General features: G+C 41.1%; 3 protein-coding genes across 3 annotated transcripts; 2 read left to right on the top strand and 1 right to left on the bottom strand.

Annotated features, from left to right (window-relative positions):
- Window positions 1–3742: 3742 nt before the first annotated feature.
- Window positions 3743–4144, top strand: LOC148919909 (uncharacterized). Its single transcript, XM_089044488.1, has one exon. It carries the CDS (start codon window positions 3743–3745, stop codon window positions 4142–4144), a length of 402 nt encoding a protein of 133 aa, XP_088900614.1.
- Window positions 4145–14905: 10761 nt separating this feature from the next.
- LOC103324295 (uncharacterized) lies at window positions 14906–17599 on the top strand. Its single transcript, XM_008226335.3, has one exon. The coding sequence runs from the start codon at window positions 15067–15069 to the stop codon at window positions 17287–17289; it is 2223 nt and encodes a 740-aa protein (XP_008224557.2). The 5' UTR covers window positions 14906–15066; the 3' UTR covers window positions 17290–17599.
- A 434-nt stretch (window positions 17600–18033) lies between these two features.
- On the bottom strand, window positions 18034–23123 carry LOC103324294 (putative protein phosphatase 2C 44). The gene is made up of 5 exons (XM_008226334.3): window positions 22851–23123; window positions 22109–22360; window positions 21355–21631; window positions 21024–21178; window positions 18034–18482 (listed from the first exon to the last, which is right to left on the bottom strand). Exons 1-5 carry the CDS (start codon window positions 22926–22928, stop codon window positions 18345–18347), a joined length of 900 nt encoding a protein of 299 aa, XP_008224556.1. The 5' UTR covers window positions 22929–23123; the 3' UTR covers window positions 18034–18344.
- Window positions 23124–24559: the final 1436 nt, after the last annotated feature.

Here is a 24559-nt window from a genome sequence, read left to right as displayed (position 1 = left end):
TCATCTGAGATAGAGCCAGCGAGAAAGACTATCCTAGGCCCGGTCAGTGAGGAATGGTGAGCAGCCCAAGAAGGAAATATCAATCAAAATGCAGGGAATGAAAAACCTTTAGCAGCTATCATAGAAGGAAGGTGGTATCTTTGTCGGGAAAAGTGGCGGACCAACTATAGAATTGACCGAACCGAAGAGGAGGGTTCAAAGCGATCTGCACATTCCTCAAAAACAAAAGTGATGCAGTACTTCCAAAGACCAATTCGCAAAAAGGAAAGAGCGGAAGCACTTCTCCAGGCGAGAACAAGCAATCCGACCACGAGAAGATGTTGGAGCAGAATCTCTAGTCAAGCCTTCTATCCATCTTGCCTCATCCTCAGACAGTCAACTTAAACCTTCACAAGTACAAGTAAAATCTGAACCTATTCAGTAAAAGGGCAAGAGGACTGGGTGAGAATATGAAGAGGCAGCTAGATTATGAACCATCTGCAGATGACAGAATGCACTCCTCGAAGTAGGAGAACAGGAAGTCTGGACAAAAGAATTTGGGAAGAACAGATGGAATATGATGGGGAAATATATGCAGAAAGAAGCTTTTGGTGCAGAATTAGAGGACCTATTGCAGGGTGATTTAGGCATTAACATGGTGTTTATTCTGCCAGAGAAGTTCAGAGCAGTAGAAGGACAAGAAAGCACTCTGGAAGGAGATTTCTTCTCCCAAGAAAGCTTTGAATGCAGGTTGGCGAGCGGAGGAGGCACCATAACAACAAATAGGCAATCCCAAGGCAGTGGCGCCAACAAGCGGCTGCACAACAACTTTGCTTCTCCAAACCAACCAAAGAGATGGCCAATCACCTCAGACCTTTGTTTATAATAGAAAACTTTGGGGGTGTTCCTATTCCCAAGGTCATGATAGATGAAGGTGCAGCCATTAATCTTCTGGCTCACAGAATGCTGAGCAAGATGGGCAGAACAGAGAAAGATTTGATTCCAACACGCTTGACCGCCACCAACTTTGCAAGGGGCATCACCAAAACTCATGGGATCCTAGATGTGGATGTCATAGTTGGAAACAAAAAGCTGAAAATTGCATTCTTTGTGGTAGACACCACTTCCACCACCTACAATGCACTTCTTGGCAGGGACTAGATTCACCAGAGTCTGTGTGTTTCTTCCACTCTCCATCAGCAATTAGCTCTGTGGAATGAAGAGGGTTATATGGAGATAGTAGAGGCCGATCCACGGCCATTTCTGCCTTCTGCCATGTGTTTTGAGGCAAGATATTATCATGATGACCTTGGTCCTTTCACTTTCCTTGGAGTCAACCAGAACGGCCGCCCCCTGGTATCACGACCTAGAGACTCATTGAAGATGGTCTAGCCAGTTCCCTAGAAGACTGGAATAGACCTTTTGTTCTAAACCCCCAGACTCTGATATTTAGTCCCAATCAACAGGAGAAGGATCGAGCTACAACAATCCGATCCATTACAAAAATATTGTTGATGTATTGGGAGGAAAGAAAGCTCTTCATGCAGAATCCAGCCATCAATATGGCAGAATTCACCCATGAAAGCACGAAAGATCAAGAAGAAGAGAGTTTGCAAGAGGAAGTATTAGATTTTGCACCAGCAGACTGGATAATTCTCTGCCAGAAGTAGAAGATCCTTTGCAGGAAATAAACTTAGGGACAGAAGAGGATTCAAGACCTACTTTCATCAGTGCACTATTGAAAGAGCCACTTAAGAGTGAACTCATTGTACTTTTGCAGGAGTTCAGAGATTGTTTTGCTTGGCATTATCATGAAATGCCAAGATTAGACAGGGAATTGGTGGAACACAAGCTGCCAATCAAAAAGGGTTACCTTCCAGTCAAACAAGCTACAAGAAGAATGTTTATGGACATGGAGCTGAAGGTCAAGGAAGAAATAGAAAGGTTGCTCAAAGCAGGATTCATCAGACTAGCTATTTATGCTGATTAGCTAGCCAATATTGTGCCAGTTCGAAAAGAAAAATAAGGCGATCAGAATCTGCGTGGATTACAAATCTGAATGAAGCATCTCCCAAGGACGAGTACCCTATGCCGATGGCAGATATGCTAGTAGATGGAGCTGCTCATAACCAAATGCTATCCTTTATGGATGGCAATGTAGGTTACAATCAGATTATGGTGGCAGAAGAAGACATCCACAAGACAGCTTTCATGTGCTCAGGGCATATAGGTGCTTTTGAATATACTGTAATGCCTTTTGGTTTAAGAAATACAGGAGCCACTTATCGAAGAGCAATGAACTCTGTTTTTCATGATATGATAGGGCATTATTTGGAAGTATATATAGATGATGTGGTGATTCAATCCCCAGAGGAGGGAAATCATGTATCAAATCTGAGAATGGCATTCCTAAGAATGAGGCAACATAAACTTAGATTGAAATAGGAACAGAACTTCAAGCGGAAAGAACAGCACCAACAAGATTTTGAGGAAATCAAGAGTTACCTCTCAAATCCATCAGTTCTGTCCCCACCAAAGAGAGGCAAACCATTCAAGATCTATGTGTCTGCATCGGAAGTATCCATTGGGAGTCTCTTAGTCCAAGATAACAAGGAAGGGAAGAAACAGGCAGTCTACTATCGCAGAACTCTAGAAGTAGAGAGAAAATATTCTGCAATTGAAAGACTTTGCCTAGCCTTATACTTCACTGCTGTAAAGCTCAGGCATTACATGCCGCCATATACCATCTATATCATTGCCAAGACAGATCTAATCAAATACATGCTAACAAGACCAATGCTGAGAGGCAGAATTGGAAAATGGACTCAGCCTTGACAGAATTTTCCTTGGTATGTTCCCAGTGTCAAGGGATAAGTGAGACTTCCTAGCAGACCATCCAGGGGAAGAAATTGAAAACATGGATTCTTTGGATATAGAAAATGCAGATCTGTTGACAAGAGTTCATGTCTGCTTGAACAATCCTATCTATTCAATTCACCTCACACCTTGGAAGCTATACTTTGATGGATCAAAGACTGACATGGCTTCTGGGGCAGGAATTGTTTTGGAGGAACCACTTGGAATCAGACACTGTTACTCTTTCCAGTTAGATTTCCAGTGCACCAACAACAAGGCTAAATATGAGGCTCTAATCATTGGCCTAGAAATGCTGGTGGAATTAGGAATCCAGTCTGTGGAGATTTTGGGAGATTCTATGTTTGTGCTAAAACAGATTGCTGGAGAATACAAGTGCCTAAGTCCTTCTCTAGCTGTCTACTTAGTAGCAGCTAGGAATCTTCTAACAGAATTCAGAGAAGCTACTTGGGAACATATCCCAAAAGAAGAAAACTTTGCAACCAACGAACTGGCTCAGGTAGCAACAGGCATACAAATGCACGAAGGCTGTGTCTGAGAAGATCATCAAGGTAGGAAAGAAAACTCTACCATCTGTTACGACCAGAGGGATGAAGCAGATGTCAATTCTGCCATGATCACTGAAGATGATTAGAGAAATCCTATCATAACTTACTTACGATATCCAACTCTGCCCTCTGAAAAGAGAGTCAGAATCATGGCTATGAACTACCTTATGTGGAATGAAGATTTGGTCCAAAAAAGCAAGGATAAGGTACTATTAAGGTGCCTCAGAAGAAAAGAATACATGAAAGTTATGGGAGAGACTCATGAAGGGATCTGTGGAGCTCACCAAGGAGGAAGAAAGATGTGCTGGTTAATCAGGTGATATGGCTACTTCTGGCCAACCATGATGAAAGATTGCATTGATAAGGCTTGTCAAAGGCACGGCCCAATCCAGCATGCCCCTTCAATTCCCATGAATCCAGTGGTAAAGCCATGGCCTTTTAGAGGATGGGCAATGGATCTCATTGGCAAGATCTATCCAGCCAGCAGCCAACATCACTGTTTTATTATTGTTGCTACAGACTACTTCACCAAATGGGTGGAAGCCAAGCCTGTTAAGTCCACTACATCTCAAGAGATCATCACCTTCATAGAAGAACAGATTATACAGAGGTTTGGCATTCCAGAATCAATCACAACTGATAGGGGATCTTCTTTCATAACTGGAGAGATGCTAGACATGGCAGATGCATTCAAGTTCAGGCTGCTTCAATCCACTCCTTATTATGCTCAAGCTAATGGATAGGCAGAATCAAGCAACAAAGTGATCATCAACATTATCAGAAAAATGCTTGAGAAAAATCCGAAGCAATGGCATGAGAAGTTGTCAGAAACTCTGTGGGCATATAAGACTTCAAAGAGAGAAGCAACGGGCATGACTCCTTATGTTCTGACTTATGGACATGATACAATTCTGCCTATGGAGATAGCTGTTCAGTCCCTCAGAATTGCTTATCAACACGATCTGGTTGGAGAAAACTACTCTTAAGCCATGCTGCTAGAACTGGAGAGATTGGATGCAAGCATAATTGACACCCCTAATAAACTCCTGGTAGGAAAGCAAGTTGTATCAAGGGCCTACAACAAAAGAGTCAAGAACAAGCCACATGTGTAGGATCGAGATGGGGAAGTTCATGCTGCCCCAATCAATGGCAAATGGTTGAAGAAGTTTTTTCCAACTATGTGGGATTCACAAGCTATACAGACAGATCCCGGGATAGAGAGGAACAACAGCTGTTTGTTTCAGATTCTGTTCAGAGTTATTTTTGTTCTAAGTTGTTTAAAGTTTGTTTCCCTTTCGCTTTTTGCTTTTGTTTATTTCGTCAAAAGAAATTAAAAACCCGAAAATTACAACAAATAAACAAACTTTATTTAAAATAAATAGCCATCCTCATGGCAAATTGTTCATCATAAAGCCAAAACTAAAAAAATAAATAATAATAATAATAATAATAATAAATAATAAAATTCAAAACCCTAACTTCCTAAGGGTTTCTTGCAAGTTCACTTTCTTGATGGAGAGTTCCTTCTGAAGCAGCACCCCCTGGTGGATTGAAGCCTCTGCAATTTCCAAAGCTGGCCTAGAGGCTGCAACCATGCTCTGCACAAGGAAAGTAGCCTTGGTCTTGGAGCTCGATCCAGCCTAGCACATTCGCACCTCCTGCATTACGCCAATTGCTTCTGCAGCTCCTCAATCTATTTTTCCAGCTTATGCAATAGACTTAGCCTCCTTGTATCCTGCCACCATATGGTCGATTCGCATACGCTTTGCAAAATCAGCCAAGTTGGCTTCGTGAGTAGCCTTGCATAATTCAGAAGTCTTGAAGGAGGGCTTGAGATCCTCATAGCGATCATGGAGGTTGAGCACATCTCTTGCCAGGCCAATACTCATCTCAAGTATGGGTTTGGGGGCCATATTCATGCAGAGTCAGTCTTTCATCAACTGGTCAATGGCTTCCTTGTCCTCATCCGGCTCGGCTTAATAGGCGCAGATCTTGATCTCTCTATAGCCTCCTCCACTTTGCCTTGGATTTTGCCTTGCACGGAGGGGAGTGAGTTTCTCAATTTGTCGGTGGCGTCTAGGTCCATAGCTTCAAACACTGCGATTCTGGATCAACAAAGGAGGCCGTGGTAGATGAACACAGGAAGGAATGGATAGGCATCTGCAGAAGAGAGCATGAGTCAGAATCAGGTGAAACATTAAGAAAAAGGCTGAAAAATATAATGAACACTTACATCAACAATTGGGGGCTTCAAGGGCTGGTCACCAGCGAGGCACCAGCAGTGCAGGCCCTTCTACCTAGAAGGACTACAACAATTAAAGAAGCAAAACATAACAGAATTGCAGAAAATGTGAGTAGTGGAAGAAAAATTACTATAACCGGGAGGCGGATATAGCCACTTCCACTCCGACACGGAACCACAACTGGTCCACTGACCTCGATCTGGTGTCCTACTTGCTCCTCAGTGTGGAACAGCGGAGTGTTCTACCTCTGGATCCTCAAGCGGGGCCAACTCGAGCTAGTCGGCCTTGCCCTTGTGTCTTCCTGCTGTTTGAGCTAACACAATACTTTTTACTATTACCTCAGCAAGAATCTCCCCAGCAGATAGACAGAAGTCAGAATATAAGGAATAAAAAGGCAGAAAAAGTCTGACCAGGAAAGCAGGACTCACCTCTTCTTCCACTATCTTGACCTTCTCCTGAGGCCTCTCTCCTACTTCTTCCAGCCCTTCCAGCTCTTTCTCTTGCTCCACAACTTCAAAGGCCTCTCTCAACTCTTCATCATGTCGAAGCGGTGGTAGGAAGCTGCGATTCATACTGTGGCCACATATTCCACCACCGTCTTCTTTCTAAGCCTTTCGACTTAGTAAGAGGAGGAGAATGACCTTCAGCTGCAACGGACAGAAAATAGGCCATTAGAACATAAGCTAGTATAGGACAAGAACAGAACTACGAAAGGCTCAAAACGAAATTCACCGAAGTCACAGGCTGAGCAATTTCCTTTCTTTTCTTTCTAACGAAGGAGTGGCCTCAACAGAGTTTGTTCGCTTGATCTTCTTCTTCTTCTTCTTCTCCGGAAAGCGGCTCCAAGTCCCAGAAATAATAGAAGTAACTACATAGGAAATGACAATGTCAAATGCCAATTCAGGGAAAAGGTAGAGGCAGAAGGATAAAAATTTATCAAATACTTCTCGACTGTCCACCAGCGTTACGTGTCATTGGGGATCATTGCGGACATAACAAAGTGTTAGATATCACCATTACAAAAATAGAATAAGCATAACAGACAGAATTAAGATACTACCTTCCGAACTGGGCATTGATGTCCTTTATGGTATGCACCATAAATTTATAAGTATCCTCCCCTGTGTGAACAGCCCAACCATCCCAACCATCAAAAACTTGCCGGTCTGATCTTTGAAGCAGCGATTTCAAAATTGAGCTTTCCACGGCGTCAAATCGTGAGCTGCGAGGAATTGGGCTCCAAGGACGGATAAAGGGCATTTGCACTGTTGTTGATCTTGTTCACTGCGCAGCATCCTTATGTACCTCCGGATCATCTAAGTGCCTCTAGGAAGAAGCCCGATTGCAACTCCTATACGATTTGAGTGGAATGAGTTGTGGGCATAATTTGCCTTGCACAAAAATTTGGATGATATACTTCTGCGCCCAGATGATAATTGGGAGGCTTCCCACCTCCATGGGCAGAGTCTTTTGGCAAGGTCACACTCAGAACTTCTTCCTAAAATCAATTCGCTTCTTCTTCGTCCAGCTCTCCCTCGAACAAGCGATGCCCAGTGGAACCAAGGATAGGTCCTTCGATTACCAACCGCCACTAATGTTGATCTTTTAATCTGATCGGAAGAACATCATATACTCTTCGGAGCGCTTGGGCAGTGCACGACATCATAGGTGAGCTAGAACTTGATCTTGAGCAGAACTATATGCGGGAACCTCGATTCAGGAAGTAGACTTGCAACGGATGCGGATCAAGCGAGAATGCACCGAGAAGCGAGCGAGTTCGGCGGATTATCCGGGGTGGTAGTGTGCAAGTTCTTGAACAAATGAGCGAATTGTAGATCCGAGTCCAACATCGGTATGGTTGTGCAGGCTTACGCGGATATGCGTACTCAAGCGTAAGCTCGCCGAGAGCGGTTGGAAAGAATGAACTTGTTCATGTCTGAAGGAATAGCATGTGTTCTGGTCCTTATCCTTCTAGCATCTTGAATTTCCTCAGTAATTGGAGAAGGAGCAATTACAGTTGATAAAATTTGGAGAGATGGTGAATGGCTTGGCCATTTTTTGCTGGTTCTTCCTCTTGTGATAATCACCAATAGCATCAACGGGTCTTCCATGGGGCTTGAACCCAAAAATCTGAGCCATGTCCAGCAGAGTTGGAGTGCGGGGCCTACGCAAAAGTCAAAGGTGTTCTTGGCGAATTCCGAAACACAAGGCGTGACAAGAAGGTTCTCATCTCTATTGATAGATTGCTTGGACAGAAGTATCATCATAGATACCAGCCTGCTTCCAATGAGTTCTATATCTTAGAAGGAGCCTGTCAATCTAGTCTGCCCATTTCACAATCAAGTTTCTCACTTGGGCCACGGGAAAGACCGGCTCGATTCTTGCTAACCCAAGAATGAGAAGCCGAAGTACTCTCAAAACACAAAGGAGCCTCGGCATCCTTTTCATCAGCTCTGCCATCCCGGCGGAACATGACCAAACCAGTGAGGCCTAGTACCAAGGTATTCTTGAGCGGATGAAGGACATTCTCGTCTAGATTCTTTTGGGCAAAGGATGGAGCTTGCTCCTGACTTCTATCACATGTTTGTCAATTCTGGTCCCAATAATGTAATCGGGAAGCTGGAGCGAGAGGAAGACTGAGCACGAATTTTTGGGGAAGACATTTCTTAGATTTTTGAGAAACAAAAGAGTTGATAGAAAGGACAGGTTCTAGCAAGAAAGGGGTAGAATTTTTGGAGAGAAGCTCAAAAGAGCAAGGTCTGAAATATTAGGTTTCGGAGTGAACATGAACTGTGGGTTTTGAATTTCTTTTAAGGAAGCTCGAAAAGCGTCGAAAGGAGAAGACGAGGGACGTGAGAAGATAAGGCGTCATCTAATAATGACTAGCTAGTAATGAGCTAGTAATGTGAGCGATTTCCCACGAACTCTAGCTCGGTGGGAAGACGTGGCGACGTGGATTAACAGAAGAAATTGGCACACGCCAATTAAATGACCAATTCATTTAAGTCTGAAACCATTCCAAAAAAACGATTCAGACTTAGGGGGCATTGTTTGGGCCTAAATTGGCACACCCAGTATGAGGAAGTAAAGCCCATCTCGGTTTTTGGCAGATCACCAACACTTCTTTAAAATTGGGCCATAAATACACATTCAGCCCAAAGCATTAAAAGCCCCAGAATCTACCCAAGTCTTTTTAAAAAAGAAGAGAGAGCCCATCACTAGCACAGACCAAAAATATCACAGATTTGATTAAAGCCTATTTTTCAAGAACCCACGTGACCACCAGAAATAAAAAAAGTCAACAATTTCAACTATCACAGAGTTGATTGGGAATTTAAAAAGAAAAGAGCAGTGGCTGGCAAACTAGGAAGAGATATCTCTGAAACTCTGCCATCCGAAAATCAAAATCCTTCTTATATATTCAAAGATATTATTTCCACTCCAAAGAGACACCATCTTTTCAAGGGATATGCAGGCTATGTTTTTCAGAAAGAAGATAAGCAGGAAAGCAGGGATTTGTTCAAACTGAAGAAATTAAACTAACCATCACGGTTGGAATCTCACAAGAGGTAGTTAAATTGGGAAAAGGAATTAGCTTTCTTTTAAAAAAAACAGGGAAGTGATCTCAAAGATTGATTGATAAAGGCCTATCTGACATAATTAAATTAGAACAATTCCCTCTCTTGTATCTCTTTACAGATCTTTGAGAAGACTTGCCACCCATTATTTAAAAAAAAGAAAAGAAACCCTGCCCCTGTGCATTTCTTCTAAATATAAGAGGGAGTAAACAGGGCACAAAGAACACACTCAATTCATCAACCAAACAGACAACAAGAAATCAACCAAAAAGCTCACTCAAACTCCAAGAGAAGCCAGCTTTAGATCAGAATCCCCAAAGTCCAGACTTAGAAAATAAGTCATTTAAAACGAGATCTCTCGTTACAAATTTGGTTCAGCAAATACCAAGACAGCAGAACTCGAGGCTTTTTTTTTTCAAATATGAAAACCTCAACAAATTTCTGTGCAGTCCTTAACACATTGAGTCCTCGGAATAGCCATACGCTTTTGGTGAAGAAGCGCGATTCTGCCCACTCAAAAGCCTCACAAAGTTGAAGTAGATTAAAGCTCTGCCACAATTGAATTTTGGCATCGATTTACAACTGAAGTTTAGCATTGAAGTTGTTGTATTGATCCACCCAGACATATCCAGTCCATCCCGGATTAGAGCCTTCTATCCATGCAAAAATGGAGTTCCAATCCTCTTTCAATCTTTCTAGCGTTGATATGTATGTTTATAGTTGTGTAAAGGGCAATTCTGCCTAAAAACAGCTCAATTCCTATTAACTATTATGGCCGAACAACCATTTTTATACTGAGATAAATTATGAAAGTCATCACCAGACTGAGGCATGAAAAGAACTTACTTGGGAGATATTCATCACCCAAATTCACAATCGTTTGTTTTTTTTTTTTAGAAATCAGTAACTTGGGACGCAAGTTATCTACTCTAGAAGAAGTCTGGTAGAATTTTCATTGCTAGTAGGGCACGCTCATACATTAAAGAAAATTGACTTGTTGACCAGTCAATGGTTTTCAAGGTAGTGGGGAACTTTGCCCTTCCATCTCAGGAGTAAAACGCAAAACGGGGTGAACACCTTGTTGGTGGACATGTCTAAGAGTTTGGTGAAACCCAGAGATATTTTGGTCACCATTAATATTTGTATCATATCTGACCCCCCACTCACGTCATAACACGTGGAATGTGAACGACGTTAAACGACTTGCTCGGTGAGCCATGCTGATACTATCAATCGGCACACATCACTGATTGATACACGGTCATCGAAATTAGCAAGTGCTACTGACCGACTCACCGACACCAATCTTCGGCATTTTTTGCTGATCGAGGAATCACCACATCCAGTTGATTCTAATAGATAACCTCGAAACTCCCACACCAGCTGTCGAGCACGTGTCGACCGTCGAAGACACTCCTACGAGTCCCACATCGAAACTAAGTACTAAAAGCATCGCAAATGCTCTTTATAAATAGAGCCCCTTGGCCCAGTCAAGAGGTAAGGTAGTTTTTACTTGACTTGTGCTTTCACACTGTCAAAAGAATTACTCTTAGTCTCTAACTTTGGTATCAAAGGGTCTTCGGCCAGCACCACACCGGTGTCCCAGACCTCACTTGCCGTTTCTTTCTCTGGGCTGAATCCAGCACTACGCCTTAAGAAAGGACGACAAGGACCAAAGGCTCCTCAATTCCAAACCCCCCACTCCACCTGTAAGTTAGCTCTACTTCTATCTGATTAGTTTTAGCGCAAACAATTAAAGATAGAGATGCAATGAATGTTTCAACTATGAAGACAATATACAATGCTAGGATCCGAAATATAACCAAAGAATTTTCTGGGAGAACTCAAATGCAACAATTACTTACTAAGTTATCCGAACACAATTATATTGGGACATCTGGTGATATTGTAACTGACCTGTTTTGGACACCCCATTAATATTGATATTTTGCGTGCATTTCCACATGTACTTGGGTGACATATACTAATATGACATTCTTTGTTGTGTATGTATATATGAATGCCAAGAAGGAAGACAATTACACATGGACATTGACTGCATTGAGGAGTTTGTTAGATGATAATTGTCTTCCTGGTGTTGTTGTCATCGATCGAGAGTTAGCACTCATGAATTCTATTATGTCTATATTTCTGAAAGCACAACATTTATTATGTAGATGACATATTAACAAAGGAGTGTTGGCAAACTGCAAGAAGTTATTTGGGACCCCCAAACAATGGAAGCCATTTAATGAGGATTGGAATACTTTGGTTGGTTAAAAAATGGAGGAGAAATATTGGCGTTGTTTGCGACATATTGAGTCTAAGTTCAGGGAATTTCAAAAAGCTCTTGAATACATACATGAAAATTGGTTAAATCCATTTAAGGTTAAGTTTGTGGCCGCATGGATAGACACTTGTATGCATCTTGGATCGACGACCTCAAATAGGTAAGTATTTTAAGTCGACTTTTGATATGTTAATTTGAGAATTTATTTTGCTTCAAGAAAATTTATTATTGTTATCAATAGAGCAGAAAGTGCACATGCAATGAAGCGACAACTCCGCTCAAGCCAACTTAACTTTGAGAGATCATGGGTAACTATACACTCATTTTTAGAGCTGGAGCACACAAAGATTAAGGCATCTTTTGGAAAGAGTCGATCTTTTATTCAACATAGGTTCAGACATCCGGAGTTGAGAGAGTTAGTAGGTTTTGTTTCTATAAAGGCTTTGAGTGTAATTGTGTGCGAGTCAGAAAGGTAAATTCAGTTTACTTATTACATGTACATATATGGTTTACAGAGTTAACATTGTAATTTTTTTGCAATCAGGTTAGAGACAGGCGGGGTGGATGCTTTATCATGTAGTTGTGCAATTCGTCGAACCCACCAATTACCATGTGCACATGAAATTGCGAGTATAGAGAGCGTGGTGTACCAATACCACTTGATGTCGTGCATTCACATTGGTGGAAATTAGATCTCATCAATATAGGAAACAGTAGTCATGACACAACTTCACTAGGAAGGTCACAACTACAAAGATTCAATATTTGGTATGAACAACAAGATGATGAAAATAAGAGACAAGTCCACATGACACTGGATGAGCTAATGAACCCTGGTTCTCAGCTCAAGGCCATCAACCTCGTCTATTAGGTCGGGATGATGAAGCCTCAGTAGTACCTCTGGGAGTCCTCTTCATATCTAAAAACAAACAATATTAAGTACACACTCAGTAACGTATTCGGTAGATGATCACGAAAAACGGAAATAAATTCGGTGGACTATCATCTGAAAAGAACACATATTCGTGGAGTACCAGAAAAACCAAATAAATTCGGTGGGAGTCTCTTAAAAAATAGAAACAGATTTGGTGGACTACCATTGAAACAAGATAACAACTTCGGTGGTAACCCATTGAAAGTAAAATAAATTTTCGTACAACTCAGGTTCAAATTCAGTGGACTACCACTGAAGAAATATAACCATTTCGGTGGTAATCCACCGAAACTAGAATCCAGTTTCGTAAAACCAGGTTCGAACCATATACAACATTGAAATCAAAATCAAAATCAGAATCAGACTTTGGCTTTTCAAAAGTAAAATCAAACGTAGGCTTAATCAACACTTAGAAACATAAATATAGAAATCAAATTTGAAGTCAAACCTTGGCTCTTCGAAGGATTTGGGTTCGGGTTTGCAGAGATGGAGATGGGTTGTGCAATGGGGTTCGGTGGTTTGCAGAGATGGGTTTGGATTTGCTGGGTTGTGCGATGGGGTTCGGTGGTTTGCAGAGATCGAGTCCGGTGGTGAGCAGAGATGGGTTCTGCGATGGCAAAGGGATGGAGTGTGCGGTTAAGGTTGTTGTAAATTTGATGGGGTGTGCGATATGGTGTGTCTGCAAGAGGAGGAAATTTTCGATGGGGTGGGGCTTGATATCAGATAAGGTGGGGTTTGATTTCGGATAGGGTGTGTTTGAAAGGGAAGGGGGTTTTCGGTGGGTGGTGTCTGATATGGGATGATGTTTACACAGGAGTTAAGGAATGAGGTTCATGAGGGCAATTTGGAAAAAAAAAAAAAAAAAGGGGGGGGTATAATAAGTAATTTGAAATTTTATTAAAATTTAGCGGGGTGTAAAAAATTATGGGGTGTAAAAAGCAATTAATGGGGTTCATGTAGAATTTCCTTTTAATTTAAGGACAGCAACAACTATTTTTGGAGATTATGGACGAAAATGTAACTTGGAGTGTAGTTCAGAGACCATTACTACAATTTATCCATTATATTATGCCTATTGCTTTTCAAGTAGGCAACATATCTATTTAGAGGGAATAATAAATTTTGCATACTTAAATACCTATTTTCTTGAAGAAGGAAAATGCTTACGTGACTATCAAATCCTGTGCAGACTCCCTTAGATATGTCCACAGAGCAAATAATATTTTCTTGCACCGGATGCAGACTGTCATCACTCTCCTGCTATGCTCTCACACGTCCTTTACGCGTTTTGAAATTTAATCTTCTAGTTTGGGAAAAGATTCTAAGTTGAACAGGTATTAAAGATCGTGCAGACAGTGTTTCCGCGGGACCCATGTTCCCCATGGCTACTAAACAACAAAAAAGGGGTACAATTCTCTGCGAGAGTTCGCCCTATGATTCTATGGGGGAGAGTTTAGATTTCCCTTTTACCTTCCTTTCTCTCCCAGGTGACTAGATAGATATTACTTCTTAGCATCACTTGTTAAATTTCAGAGAGAGAGGGCCAGCGGTTCACTATTTACAATACCGATATTATCTTTAATTTAATCACTTACAAAATCTAATAAGTATGTATGTGAGATTTTATCACAAAATACCTTGGTATTATTAGGAGTAGAACTATTTATTATGAGTTGTAATTTATTAAGTCAAGTTTCTGATATAGAACTTTATATTCTTCAACATCGTTCTCACCTAATGATTCTATGCATTTCTGACTAAATTTGTAATTTTCCTTTTAAGTCTTACCCTAAAACACACTTGCTGTTGCTGATCATCAAGAAAAGCTAAAATATTTGCTTAGCTATTTTTTTGTCTGATTCTGTTGCCTTTAGTTGAAAGGAACCACTAAGTTTGATGAATCCAGTTGAGATCATGCATGGCCAATTCTATAAAATAAAAAAGTTGACATCATTGATTGGGTGCGGTACAAAAGAAAAAGAAAAAAAGCTGGGGGCCTATGTGATAAATAGAAAAATTTGTGTAAAATGGGATATCAAAATACTCTTTTCCGCTGGACCGACCTTCTTCAACACTTTACAAACGAAAAATGCTAGGCTTACCACATTTTTCATACCATAAATGTACCACTTCTTTAATAGAGGTGAGCCCGTGGGCTCCACCTCTATTAAAGAGGTGGTACAATTGTAGTATGAAAAATGTGGTAAGCCTAGCATTACTCTTTACAAATTGCAGTAGGGCTAGGGAGGAAGGAGGAAACGAAAGGAGAAAAATGACTCCCCTTGTCCTCAAAACTTTCTCTCTCTATAAATCTGTGAGACGTGCCAGCATGTCATGATTCATATCAACATATGACATAAATTTCAAATGTTCCCCATTTATTGTTATCTTTTTCACACTGTAACCATTATTGCATATCTACTGCATAAACCCTAACTAAAATACTAGAACTGAAATTCAAATAAAATGTAAAGTCCAATAGAAAAAGGGATTTCTATAAACAGGGCATGGGGAGATGAGAATGGCACACAGTCCAAATTAAAATAAAATCTCTCTCATGAGACAGACTTAGACGACTCATGTGACTGACTGCCTGCCTGCCATTTGCGCCACCTGACCAATGTCTCGTCCTCCTCCTCCTCCGCATTCCTCCTCCTCCTTGCTGCTTGTTTTGTTGGTGTGGGCAGCCGCCGCCACTTCTAGTACTAGTAGTGGTGAAGGATCTTTGGGTGTGGGGAAAGTAGATCCAACCCTCAAGTTTGAGAACCCGAGGCTTCGCCAAGCCTACATTGCCCTCCAAGCTTGGAAGGCCGCTATCTTCTCGGACCCATTCAACTTCACCTCCAGCTGGAATGGCTCGGACGTGTGCTCCTACATGGGCGTATTCTGTGCTCCTAAGTCCACCGGTGCACATGGCCGTGTGGTCGCCGGCATTGACCTCAACCATGCTGACATTGCTGGCTATCTGCCTCCAGAGCTAGGTCTCCTCTCAGACCTGGCGCTCTTCCACCTCAACTCCAACCGCTTCTGCGGCGTCGTCCCTAGCAGTTTGCGGCGCATGAAGCTGCTCCATGAGCTCGACCTCAGCAACAACCGCTTTGTGGGAGACTTCCCCAAAGTAGTGTTCTCCTTGCCTTCCCTCAAGTACTTGGATCTCCGATTCAACGAGTTCGAAGGCTCCGTTCCCTCCCAGCTATTCGACAAGGATCTGGATGCCCTTTTCCTCAACGACAACAGGTTCCAATTTGGCATCCCTCCCAATCTCGGCAACTCTCCCGTTTCGGTTCTGGTGTTGGCCAACAACAATCTCGGGGGTTGCATTCCTGGTAGCATTGGTAACATGGCCAAGACGCTCAACGAGATCATCCTCTTGAATGACAATCTCACCGGCTGCTTGCCTTCCCAGATCGGCCTCCTCACCAATCTCACGGTGTTTGATGTCAGCTTCAACCGACTTCAAGGACCCCTTCCCCCCACCATCGGCAAAAACATGAAGAGCTTGGAGCAGCTGGACGTGGCCCGCAACAGACTCACGGGTGTCATCCCAGCCAGTATTTGCCAGCTACCTCGTCTGCACAACTTCACCTATTCCTTCAACTATTTCACCGGAGAGGCTCCTGCTTGTGCTGCTACTGCTGCTAACAAAAATAATATCAATGGTCGGAAGAACTGCATTCGCGGGAAGTTGGATCAGAGATCTGCAAGGGAATGTGCTTCGCCAGCTGCACGTCCCGTGGACTGCCGCAAGCTCCAATGCAGCAGCACTACTAGTCCTGGAGGCCGGGGGGGCAGCGGCGGGGGTTCTAAGAGAAGGCCTCCTCGGGTTTCAACACCCCCACCCCCGACTTCAGAGTCATCACCTTCCACTAGATCACATCCTCCACCACCATCAAACCCTTCTTCTTCTTCTTCTCCGCCTCTAGTGCCTAATAGAGCACCTCCTCCTTCCAATTCTAATTCCCATTCCCATTCCCCTACAAAGCTTCCGCCACCTACTCAAAGAGTTTCACCCAGGACGCATCTTCCACCTTCTCCCCCTCCATCTAGTAGTCATCATCATTGGACTTCGACACCACCACCCCCACCTACCCAAAATGTGTCACCAACTACTCATCTAAGACCACCTCCGCCGCCGCTGCCCACGCACTACAACTCCTCTTCTTCCCCACCACCACCAGTACTTTACCATGCTTCCCCACCTGATCACTCTAAACATGATCTCGTGCCGCCATCACCTCCAAATCATTACTCGTATGCTTCACCACCACCACCACCGCAACACTCGGCCCCGTCACCTCCACAGCACTCAGCCCATGTCCCACCTGCTCCGAGCTATCATATTTACACAAGTCCACCACCTCCACCTCCACCTTCATCACCATCTTCACCGCCACCACCACCATCGCCACCTCCACCTCCACCAACACATGAGCAGGATACAAAAGCACCACCTCCTTCCCCCGCACATGAGCATTATCCATCAAAAGCTCCACCACCACCCGCAAGTACAGGTGGAATTCCCCCACATGATACGCCATCAGCCCCTTCCCCAAGTGAGCCATCTCATCCCTTACCTCCACTGCCGCCCACCGGTTGTGTGATGCCTGCATCATCACCACCACCACCAAGCCATCATACCTTGCCATCACCCACATTTCAATTTGTACCCCCACCTTCATCAAGGCATCACCACTCACCTCCCGAACAACAGCATTGGCATCAACCACCACCATCATCGCATCAACAGTTTCCTCCCTCATCCCCATTCGATAGCACACCGCTTCCACCAGTTATAGGAGTGTCATATGCGTCTCCTCCTCCCCCTGTAGTTCCCTACTACTAATTCAATAATTTCTAGCGTATGTTTAAGAAGAATCACAATTCTTTTGCTGCGAATGAGTAGACAATAACCCCGCATATATACAGTAGCAAGGATCAGTTCCGTATCTTTCGTGTGCGAATGTTGTTCTTCTCGTTTTTAAGATGCAGTTTATCCTCTTAAGGGGTTGCTACCGTTGGTTGAATTTATAGCAATAATAGTTTCATTGCTGCTTGCCTATTCCTATCCATTTGTATTCTCAGAACTTTATTTCATTCTCCGATACAGCCAAGCGGATGGATTTTCATTATGAATTAAAGTTTATTTTGTCACACACTATTGCTATGTATGTCTTGGTATCAATTAGCAAACTCAAAACGGTTTTAATTCTATGATATGTTTACTTACCTTAGAACGGAAGGTAATGGGTATTGTAAATATACATATTTCTGATTTCCATGCATCTACTAACATGTCGATATCGAAATTATTTCGACCCCTAATTTACCCCACGGTTACAATGACATATGGAATAATAAAAAAACTGTGAACTCTGCATTAAAATCCATAATCCAATACCTTAAAACCACGAATTAGATTGATTGATGGGAGAGTAATTGATCCCATGTTCACCCAATTCATGACTTCTATTTCCAAGTAAGAAAACATGACATTAGTTGGCACTGCCGAAATTAAAAATGCACCAGCTTGTCCAAAGTCTCTCCCATGTGGGCCTCTCTTAATAACCCTAATAATGACAGTACTAACTTGAAAAATAATAGTAATTATGACATGAAAAGCAATTGCATATGTTACATGGAAGCTACAATGTGATCTTATTTATGTCAACAATATTGTGCCCAATAACTAGAGTACTGCACCCATTACCTGTACTTCAGCCCCAGTGAACTTCTGTATATGTGCACCTATATAAAGGGGTGGCACGAGGATTAAACTAAGTGAAAAATCTATTTCCTGGGTAACCAAAAAACAAAAACCATCACAAGACTCAATTAACACGACTTTCATCACAATGAAGGCCACAAGACATAATCTATGAAGGACAACCACAAACGGTATCATCCAAAACGGATCACAATGCATGATATATCATCTTTACTCTTTCTTGCCAGTGCTTCAGTTGTTAGACGCTTTGCCGCTACTTGTGGATCTTTTATGGGTTTCACCAAATCTACTGCCTCTTGATTCTTCATAACCTGCCAACCAAAGCATACCACATATTGAACTACAAGGGAGTATCAAAAGAAAGAATCTTTGTCCCATTACAAGTCCAAACCATATCCAAAAGGATTGAGAACACATCTTGCATCCCCTGGCAAGGAGAAGCAAGTTCTTACCACACAAGGCAACAACCTCTTATTAGACTCAAACCACTACAACAAGACCACTGGCTCATATGTATAATTTCTGTTAGTGATAGAAAGTTACCAATATACCCATGACTCCTTAAACTAACAGCACCCAAATACAATAAAAAATAGCACTATTGTAAAGGAAAGTCTTAATGACCCTCATGTTAAGGTCGAACAGTAATGTTGTTGCAAATGTAACTCAGCCATTGATTTCTGAAAGACAAATTGTTCGCTAACCAAAATATCGCTAGGGCCAATTTTTGGATATATCACATTCAGAAAATTTTACAAGATTAATTACTAAAGCATCCAAATTTTGGGAATTCCCAAATATTCTTCAAATTTCATAGTTACAAAATATTCATATGCTTTTTTTTTTGTTTATTGTTTATTCATATTTTTATTGAGCACTCATACGATTACAAAGAATTGATAAAAAATTCCATCCTCTGACCAAAAGTGACAGACACTGCTGTCATAACAGGAAAGTAAAGTTCATCTTACTAGAAACAAGAAACTAAGAAAAAGGGAAACAAACCCTAAGCATTCTGCATCAGTTTGTGGGATAATCCAGGTATTATCCTGGCAGCACCAGACTTAAGGTCTCAAGGGTTGTTTTGAAAGGTTATGTTCGGCTATAGGTAACCTGAGAGAGAGATCACTACGTATGCATGACTCACAATGGAGTTTCTAAAACCCCTAAACCCCTGTTCCACAACTTCTCTCCTTGGTAGTGTATTTTCCTTTCTCCAGTTTGCCTTATGGATCTCATCCAATCTTTGCTGGAGCCACCCAACTTCCATATTTACCTTTTGGAGATCACCTTTGTTTCTCCGATACTCCAAAAATCCACACATGTTTGTATCGGATACTCAAATACCCCCTCGATACTTCTTGGATATGTGTCCGATAATTCAAATCCGTATCCATTGACTTTTAGATATCCGTATCAATCAACACACGTATCCTACATAATGATTAATTGCAATTTTGTCAAAAGAAGTTGGGTTTATTGTAATATTAAGAACTTAGTCAATATAGGGGATCCTAAGTTTGAATTCCTGAAAATACAACCTCCCAAAATTAAGTTGAACTGCACATGTTGGGCTCTAATGGAGGAGAGAGTGTTTATAATATGAAATAATTGTCTGCCCACATCAGAATAGACTAAGTGTTTGGGAATGATGGTAAACCAACAAACTTTATCCATATCAACTAATTTCAACCATTCAAGCAAACACAAATCCAACGAAACAGAGGCTTTAGCTAATTCTTACCCTTCTCACTCTGAAAATTTATAGCATTATTATAGGGACTTTAAATGCCAAAGGTGTTTTTTTTTTTTCCTTGGTTACATGGGGAGGAAAGAAACCCTTAGGTTTCGAGCGGGTGCCAAGCAGGGGGGAAGGGGAGGGCCACAACTACTGTGGTAATCCCGCATTGGTAATGCCTAAGGTGTTTTGATACTACATGGTAATGGCATTATGTCTTTGCAAACAACACCTTGCTGTTGCATCTTAGACAGTTCTAACTTATTTTTATAGAAAGAAAACAGAAAAATAACATTAAAAACTGCTGTATCCCAGTCCCATTCAGCAAGAAGGACAATCTTTCAAATCCTCAATATGTGACACCTACAAGGATGCCTAAAATCTAACCATATTCCATAAAAAAATCCACCCCCTCCCCACTTTTTACCTCCACAGATGCTGCTATTTCGCTCCAACTAGACCACTCAAAAAAATAGTCAAAACTCTACAATCTCATGAAACCTTTGCATCGTTCCCTCCACCAAAAGAGCAAAAGGTCCCAATAGATAGTAATGTACATGCACGGAGGAACCACTCAACACAATTTTGCTTCACAGAAAAGCTTGAATCATTAATTCAAAGCTATAGGAAAATCAAGAAAAGGTTATGCATTTTATTTACATACGTTATAAATGAAAAATTCTGCCTATCTTTTGCCTAGTGCTAATAAGTTAATTACACATTTTCCATGTTTACTACAAATTCAATTCATTTTTTCACTGAAGCTTTTTCCTCTCTTTTACTGAGCAATTAATAATCTAGCACCGAGTCAATATAATCACTATTACCAAAAAAGATTATTAGACACACTATTTGGCACATAGTAAGGAAAAATTATAAGATGAGTAAGACTCACAGGGTCTCATTTATAAGATAATCTCATTTCACATGCAATTGAAAAGTGGAAAAAATGCTAATCAAAATACAAATATTCTACATTCAATTTTTTTTCAATAGAATCCAAAAAATTTAAGCCTAAACATTCCATTATCTTGCTAAATTGTCAAATATATGATCTAGGCCATAAAGATATGATAGAGAGGGAAAGAAGGCCATTTATTAATTACCAACTGACCTTCCATAATCCATCACTTGCTAATATAACAAATTCAATAGTGGAGCCTACGGGCACATGTCTTACATCAGGCTCTGAACTCAAATGTGCTTTAAGGCTTTGATCCCCAAAAGCACGTGCAACTGCAAGTTGACCATTAACTCTAGGTACATCTCCTGAAAGAGTATTAGAATATTAATCTAAGTAAAGAAAAAAAAATATAATTATATACTAAAGAGCGAAAGAAAAATTATAAAAGTGGTAAGAAATTAAGAATCCCACTATCAATTATATACTGATATATAAACAAGCTCGGTAATAGGGTTAAATGAATTAAATTAAATATCTTTACCCGGAAGAGTAGTCACAAAACCACCCTGTTTCTCAATCCTTCTTCGCTCACTGTGTGGCTCATGGTCCACAGTAAGTTGGGTTGCAGAACCCCTCTCACACACAACAGCTCTTGAGTCACCAATATTTGCCACCCATAAGTCTTTGCCATCAATGACTATTGCAGTTACTGCAGTCGACCCACCTGGCCCTAATTGTATGGAATTATCTAAAATAAACTTATCTGTGGAGCAGTAAGCGTTCCTTATTGCTGTCTCGGGGTCTTTCCAGAAACTCGGCTGTATCATATGCATAAAAGAAAAAAAAAACAAATTGACCAAATAAAGTGATTTGAGAGCATCAACAGTTACAGCTTTCAATACAAATGTACTGACCAGATAAGGAAAGAACTACGGAGTCTTGTAATTGACTTAATATAAGTAGTCTTTGGGCAACGAGAAACCTAAAGTTGGTATGAATATTTGAGTACAAATATTGCATGGACAAGGACAGAGAATGGGCTAAATCCTATCTTGGTTACAATTCAGATTACAATTTCAGTTCAAATAAAGAAATCATGATTGAATGGGGAAGATAACCAACTAAGTATGCAACCGGTGATGACAATCTTAATACTACCGTAAGCATTATAGTTGAAAAACAAAAACAACAGAAAGATAAATCAAATTAGTAGGAAAGCAGCAAAACTCTCTCTTTTTCTTTTGTCTGTTATTTGTGTACGTACACAAGAATATGGAAAGGGTGGGAAGGTATACCTCTTCAATTATGTTGTTGAAAAGGTTTTCTTTCAAATAAGTAGGGACGCGATCGCCTAAATGACCGTCGAAGATAGCAAACAATCCAAGGACGTGGTTTTTTCTTTTTCTGTACTCAGCAACATGGTAGTCCTCCATATCATGACCAGATTTTCCTTGGACTAAATGGAACCCATGGGCCACTCTGATAGAAGAGGATTTGCTTCTCCCTTTTCCTGAGTCTGAAGACGACGAATTAAGGCATGTAGCATTCTGCAAGGCCAATTAAACAAATTATGATGATAAGTCTAAATTGATCACAGTAATACCAAACTAATGGGGGCTTTCTACTTCTCGCTCGGCATGGTTGATTAGCTCTCAATCTTTTAGGAATCAGGATGGTGGAAATGTCTGTGGATATGGGATTTGTATGTACAATAGTTATAGCCCATAGTATGAATAAACAATAGTTATAGAATTAAGGCATGTAGCATTCTGCAAGCCAAATTGGACAGAAGGGGAGCTTATGGCTTAGCATAGATTGCAATTGTAAAACCCTAGTAATTAATAAACGCACTCCAGGGCAGGGTATGGATAAGCCAGCAGCTGTAATTAAAATTGAATTCAAGGAGACAAAGAATTCTAAGTTAAAGTGAAGTTGAGATCGAAAGTAAACATCCAGAAGTAGTTGTACGTAAAATAATAGAAACAATTCTCAGCAATCAAAAATCAAGGAGAGAGAGAGAGAGAGAGAGAGAGAGACCTTTATCTTGTCAAGGAAGCTGGTTCCTCTAGTGATGTGGGAAGCTGAAGCTTCTGTTTCTTCTGACTTCTTACTCATTTCTCAGACAATCATAGAAAGATAAGAGGTTCTTGCTTCTATATCACAACAGATTTCTCAGAGAGGAGTCAATCGATATTGGATTGTTCACGAAATTCAGGAACTGATTACTAATTGCTACTTTTCCCTTGGAAGACGAAGAAGAAGAATACGATGGACAACTGTTGTGAGTACGAATAAGTGACACAAGCACACGCGTATTTGGAATTTTCTAAATATTTCACAATACTACCCTGTCTGACTTGAGAAGGCGTTGAAATTAAATGAAGAGCTGAATGTAGTAGAAGATATTGACCTATTCTCCGCGTGGGCTCCACATCAAACCGAATCCACCCACAACCCTTCAGTTTTTGTTTTGCACCCGGGCCTGCTGGTTGCTGCTCTTGCTCTGCTTGTGCCTCTGCTTCTTCCCGACAATCTCTCAACTGAATATTTGAATGGATTTTCAGCTGTTTTATCCCCAACTATGATCTTAATCGAATTTAACTCTCTGAACTAAAAAGTCGGCTAATTTAGTATTTAAATTTATTAAAACAGCCAATTTAGTCTATACCGTTAATTTTTTGAATTTCATCCATTTTTCTGTTAAAAAAGTCACATGTCTTTTAGGTGACTTACTATTTAATTTAGGCTTATTTACTGTTTCACCCCTTGAAACGAACAGTCTCACTTTAGCTCTTTAAACTGACATTTCTTACTTAATCCCCTGAATCTCTAAAAATTGCTAAAATTTTCTCACTTTACCACTTCCGTCCATTTCCATCTACAAAATCATTAAGTGTGCTGATGTGGCGTGGACATTCTAGTAATTTTAGCTCCTTATCTTCTCTCTTCTCTCTGCCTCTCTCCCATCCCGAAACCTAACCTCCATCGCACCCCAACCCCACCCCTTCCTCCCTCTTATCTCTTCTCTTTTCTCTCTGTCTCTTTCTCCTCTCTACCTTGCTCTCCTCTCCCCTCAACTCCTTAGACCCAACCCCTAGCGCATCTCCAATGCATCTAAACCCCTCCCCTCACTCTACATCTCTCCTCTCACCTCCATCGCACCCCACCACTTCCCTCCTCTTATATATATAGAAGAGAGAGAGAGATTATGGGGAGTGGCTATTGAGGAGATTTTTTTTAAATTTTTTTTAAAGTGGTGGTGACTTGGGTGTGTTGAGTAATTCCATGAAGGGTTCGGTTTGGGGTGGGGGTTGGGTATGGCAAGGGGAGGGGAGAGGAGAGGTAGTGAGCAGAAAGAGGCATAGAGAAGAGAGAAGAGTGGAGAGGGAGGATGGGGATGGGGTGGGGGTGGGGTGCAATGGAGGTTGGGTTCGAGAGGGGAGAGAAGAGAAGGAGCTAAAATTACTAAGATGCCCATGCCACGTGAGCATATTTAACTATTTTATGGATGGAAATAGACGGAAGTGGTAAACTGAGAAAATTTCAGCAATTTTAGAGATTCAGAGGATTAAATGAGAAAATTTTAATTTAAGGGAATAAAGTGAAATCGAATGTTTGTTCAATAAATAAGCCTTTAATTGATTATCATTATTATTAATAAAAACTAAAATATTTAGAATAAAAAGAAGAAAAAATAAGGGAGCTTTCGTTTTAGAACACTACATTGTTTACACATTCGAAGTGGA

The sequence above is a fragment of the Prunus mume genome, linkage group LG2 (genome assembly GCF_029339155.1).
Source record: "Prunus mume cultivar Tortuosa linkage group LG2, ASM2933915v1, whole genome shotgun sequence".
Lineage (NCBI taxonomy): Eukaryota > Viridiplantae > Streptophyta > Magnoliopsida > Rosales > Rosaceae > Prunus > Prunus mume.
This window is presented reverse-complemented; position numbering and strand designations above follow the sequence as displayed.